We start from the raw sequence: 5,724 nt of genomic DNA, 5'->3' as shown, positions 1-5,724 counted from the left end.
ATGTGTATAAGAGACAGTATATATATATATATATCAACCTAAGCCCCGGTTGGGGCTCAGGTGAAAACATTATTGAGACTTTTAGATGTCGGAAAATCCCCTGAGCCTCATCATGGTTGAGGATGAGGTGGGAAAATAATTAGAATTGGGGATTTCTAGATACCGGAAATGGTACATTAATACTAAAAATATTTGTAAACATTCAAAAATAGACATTTAGATTTTTTTCAACCTATGAAGGAGGGTACTAATGCACCGCCAGCCTGGATAGGCTACTGTTCTATGGTCAGTTATAAACCGCCGGCGCTATATCAAAGCATTTTAATGTCAGGCAATAGGCCCAAGTCGTAAACGAGACAATTTCTAGTTTAAGGAGCTCACTCTAGAAAACGCTTGAAGGAACAGCCGACTAATTAACTCTCACGGAACTCAAGATATCCGTTCGGGTCTTCAGGAGTGTATTGTGTACAAAGGTAGTCATGTCGCACGGACAAAGTACCGAGGGCGACGTGAGGCACTGGTTCGGATTTTGAATACAAAGCAACAGTATTCAGAGTGTCAAATTGATGGTCCAGCTTAGTGGCAATGTATGGGCCCCCTCCGATTGGATGATTTACTCCATAAGCTCCAATAGACGATTCGTATTTCGGTGGTTCGTCAATATTATTAGGTACATCATAAATATTATCGCCCTGCCAACTGACTCGAAGTAAATGTCTTGCATATCGGTTGTCGTTGTTGGTAAAGCCATGTGTATCTCCAGATTGTTGTAGCCTCCTGCAAAAATACGTACCGGTATAGGCCTCATTAATTATTTTTAAAATTCACTTATTCATTTATTTATTCTGCCAAAATCAACAAATCACGAACATTTTATGAAATTGATAAAAAGCTTAAACAGATGTCGTAAAAATTGCATAAAATCGAGAACAATTTTCATCCAGGAAATCCCCGACGAGAGGTCCAGCTCCCCGGCAAGGGAGTTTAAGCTCCCCGACAAGAGTCCCCCCCCCACCCTATGGTCGGGGAAAATTCTGTTGATTATGGTATTATTTATTTAAAAAGGATAATTTGATAGAAAACAAGGTAAAATGCCCCCTGTAGGGGGTACTAACCATCTGTCGGAGGTACCAGCCCTAGGTCGGAGAAGATCTGGCGCAACCACCGCAACCAATACAATCACGATAGTATACAATACCTCGCACATACAGTAGCACTGCTCGCAGTAAACAGTTTTTAATCCCTAAAATTTGACATCTTAGCCAGGCAAACCTAAATTGTACTTTCGGCGGTCGAGATTTCATTTTTCCCCGACGACCTTGCCCGGAAATTTCCCGACAGGGGTATCCAAGAGGGGTCCAGAGGTCCCCGACGGGGGTCCTTTGCCCCCACCCCCAACCTAGACCCCACTGCGCCGCCCCTGACACCGGGAGACAATCCCTTACTCTTTTCCGAAGAGTGTACTGCGTTCTTTAACGCGCACATGGGACCAACGGACTAAACGTCTCACCCAAAAGACAGTGCGCTATTGTAACTTCTATTTCAGCTATCAGCTGAAACACAAGGAGAGGCAGCGAAGGGAAATGAACCGGGGACCTAGATATCTCCACGGTTCAGCGCACATACAGTGGCTACCACCAGATTAGCCGACTGAGCAAATTATACTTATGTTTTAAAACCTACTAATGCCAAACGATTGGGCCGATTTCAATTACACTTAATCATTAGAGCCGGTGACACCTCCCATACACAGTGTGGCCACCGTGTCAAATGAAATTATGCCATTGGCTGGACTAAAATTATGCTACCGATGCTACGCATTAAATAGTGGATTATAGATAGAACAGCTTAGCTCAGTCGGCAAAACTGGTGGTAGCCACTGTGTGTGCGCAGAATCGTGGAGATCTCTAGGTCCCCGGTTCAATTCCCAATCGCTGCCTCTCCTTGTATTTCAGCTGGAGGGCTGAAATACAAGTTATAATAGCGCACCGTCTTTCGGATGAGACGTTTAAGCCATTAGTCCCGTGTGCAAAATGGCGCACGTGAACGCAGTACACTCTTCGGAAAAGAGTAGGGGATTGTCTCCCGGTGTACTGCCCAATCACCACCAGAAGGACCCCACTGGAAATAAGTCTTCTAGATTTTCGTGGGCTATCCTTGGTGTTTTCCCCGAATAAATCCAATCCAATACACGACTGCCGTGGACTTAACTAAGATTGTGGTAATTAAGATACACGACAGTCGGGTATGCAATTATATTTATGGCTTTCAAAATAGCGTATTTGGCTAAAATCTGATTTAACACGTTCGTTGCCACATTCCCAATATATAATTGGCTTTCTAGGTGAGGTGAGAACATTTTAAAAATAGTCACAAGTAGACGCTCGGAAATGGCACTCTGACATTTTTTGCAAATTATTTTTCTAAATGTAATGGAAGTTACATATCTCATGTGGAGGGGTTCACCCCACCCAAACCTCCCCCTCTGCAGGCATTCCAGCTNNGACTGCTGTCTCTTATACACATCTAGATGTGTATAAGAGACAGGGTACACCTATTGGGGTGTACCTACGCCCATTGAGTTTTTCTTTATAGTGCCATTTCCGGCCATCCATAGGTCCCTGTTAAAAAAAATATCTCATTGGGAGGGGTCACCCCACCCAAACCTCCCCTTCTGCAGGCATACCAACTCATTTATTAGCGTAAAATGAATAAAAATACTCAAATAAACGGCCCTTAAATTCACTGTAAATGTGGAACTACAACACGGTATTGATCCTAACCAGGATTGAAAATGTTGAATACAATTTCTATTACTATGCCTATAACAATAACAATTATATTGATGATAATAATAATAATAATAATAATAAAAATAATAATAAGTAAACAATAATAATATTAATAATAATAATACTCAATAAAATCTAATAATAATAATGATTTATAAATCAAGGCCTAGTTTAACTAACAAAAGTAGCCTCGTCTCGGCATGTCTAGGCCTTTTAGTAGATCTCTATCTATTACCGGTAGTAATTAGATCTAGTTTACACCTAACAAATACACTGTAATGTTCCTTTTTTACTTGAATTTATACACACAGCCGATACGCGGCGCCCTAATCCACTGACCTGCCATCATGCAATTCGGTTGATTACACGAATCTGGACTTGCTGCTCGTTCTTACTCTATCTATACTCTTTGCTTACACCTACCTATACTGAATGTTACTGTGTTCCTTCAACTGTACTTTACTAACGTAATCTGAATAATGAACTCTCTCAGTGTGTTGCTTTTGTAGCGTGATAAGTCCTCGTCCAATATTTTAATTTATTTTAATTCTTATTTAAATTGACATAAATATGAAATACCATTACCACCGTTATCATCACCATAATTGTCATCATCATGGTGATCTCCATTATCATCATAGATACCAAGCATGTATTATGCGCTATATAAATCTCCAACCATTATCATTACCATCATCACTTTCACTAATATTATTACTATTATTATACTGTTACTATTATGTATTATCATCACCATCATCATTATTAATATTATTGTTATATTATTGTAATTGTTATTACTATTGTTATTGCTATTGTTATTGCTATTTTATGTGATTTTACATAATTCTATAGAAAGAGATGAACATACTGAAATTTACGCCTACCTCTTTTGCTTTTTACACAGCAAGATAATGATGACGACCAGGATGACAATACTTAAAGCAAGAGCCCCGACAGCACCACTGACGATAAGAGTAGATTTACTTCCTAAAAGTTAAATTTTATTAAGGTAGACAAACTATTGCTTTAAATTTCTTCTGGTTTGCTTATTATAACTGTAAACTTTACTGTGAGGTTTACAAGATGTTGTAAACTTAACTTCGCCAGGGTAGCACCCATGGTTTTGAGCATTGTGTGCCAACAACGCCCTCTGGTGCCATAACGTCTCCTGTTAGGATTGGTTTTTGGGGTCCTGGTTTTTCAGGTTGAAGGAGTTGGTAATATGATGGGGCATGCAATCTTTCCCATAATATATCAAAACTTCTTCAAATATTTAGCATGTAACAACTACACAATAAACACCCGTTTTAGTGAAGTGAATTTTGGGGGGTTTTTGAATGCTTAATTAGTCGATTTTAGTCTATTAATATTTTTTTTTTCACTCGAAGGGGGAGCGGCTCTCCCCGTCACGACAGGTTCCCTGGTCCTCTGTCACTCTAGAGCCACCCTTGGTAAATATACTGTATAATCACTGTTGGATGTGCTGTGTAAGTTTAATGTTATTTTCATATTGTTCTCTGTCAAATCCTTAATTAATGTTTATGATTATTATATTTAAATAAATCCTAATAAATTGCTCACCTGTGGTTCGCGCATGGCTTGTTGAGTTCAAAGGTGACGTAGTGGTCATTTTTGGTGTTGCAGTCGCTATTAAAGAAATAGTGCGCAATTAAGTATTTTTAGTGTTTTAATATGAAAAACGAAGACAACTTTAGCTAACAGAAGGACTAACATTAAACATTCATTATGAGAAGAACTCGAGTAAGATTTTGCTTACAAAACATACTATAACATTTCAGCAATAATAATGGCGGTGGAGTTTGGACCTACCAGGTACCAGAGACAATGAACTTTGAGACGGTGTCGAGACTTTTGGGACACCCTGCACCCACTTGTACTATTAGAAGTAGGTGGAAAGAGAGAACCTGAACAAGCCTTGCCCAAAAGCACAATAGAAATTAAATGCGAAGGCTCCAGCCTCAGACATTTTTAAGGCTGAAAACCCGATTTTACTTTGTTCTCTTAAACTAGATATCTAGGGCATTGATTAACACATATATAGGCTCACGGACTGAGTTATAAACAAATAAACATTCAAAAGTGCGCAAATCAGTTAATTAAAATCCTTGTTTTTAATATAGCTAATAATATTTTAATATATATTTTCTAATAATAATAATATGTCAGTTGTCATTAAAGATAAAAACTTAATTTGAGAAGGATGAGTATAAAAATAGGAAGGAATCATTTTTTTTCAAAATTTGTACAAACTCATCTTCAAGGGAAAAGAAAATAGTTTACATAATATTTACTACTACAATTTATAGAACTCCAAGACGAAATTTTGTAAAAATTAGTCTATAACTAAAATGAGCAATTTTTTTGGAAATAGCATCTGGCAGCATGTAGGGCCACTACCTTTTCTTCTCTAACGGCAGATAGAGGATTTAGATACAGCACCATACCCCAGTACCACAACCTCCCTCTGCTCCACCATGGTTGGGGCTAAGGTGATGATATTTAAATAACAAAAGGAAATTTTTCTGTAGTGGCATGGAAGTAGTAGTGGGGCGGATATGTGAGATTTTTTGGTCAAGACGTGCACTTCTGGAAAGAAGCATGAAACTTTTTCCTAGAAGGTTTTTGAGTATGCCGATTCCAAAAACTTCGGGAACCACGATGTCACGCCAACCGTTCACACCGAAAATTGGAAAAATCAAAATGGCCGCCAAAAAACACAACTTTTGTAGTTTAAATGCTCTAAGTGTCCACATTGACATGACCTTGGTGTCAATACATATGTTCTTTAGTTCAAGGAATCCAGTAAAACAATAGTAAAATACAATAACGTACATCTTTATCGTGAAAATGCAAAATTTCATAAAATATTCAAAATGGCCACCAAAAAACAAAATTTTGGCAGTTTGAA

General features: G+C 38.4%; 1 protein-coding gene across 1 annotated transcript; it reads right to left on the bottom strand.

Moving 5' to 3' along the window:
- Positions 1-27: 27 nt before the first annotated feature.
- LOC117121752 lies at positions 28-4,465 on the bottom strand. Its single transcript, XM_033267051.1, has 3 exons — positions 4,377-4,465; positions 3,680-3,782; positions 28-777 (listed from the first exon to the last, which is right to left on the bottom strand). Exons 1-3 carry the CDS (start codon positions 4,423-4,425, stop codon positions 414-416), a joined length of 516 nt encoding a protein of 171 aa, XP_033122942.1. The 5' UTR covers positions 4,426-4,465; the 3' UTR covers positions 28-413.
- Between the last annotated feature and the right edge of the window lie 1,259 nt (positions 4,466-5,724).

This window comes from Anneissia japonica, unplaced genomic scaffold (assembly GCF_011630105.1).
Source record: "Anneissia japonica isolate Jap-2015-1 unplaced genomic scaffold, ASM1163010v1 scaffold287730_len121977_cov127, whole genome shotgun sequence".
Taxonomy (NCBI): Eukaryota; Metazoa; Echinodermata; class Crinoidea; order Comatulida; family Comatulidae; genus Anneissia; species Anneissia japonica.
This window is presented reverse-complemented; position numbering and strand designations above follow the sequence as displayed.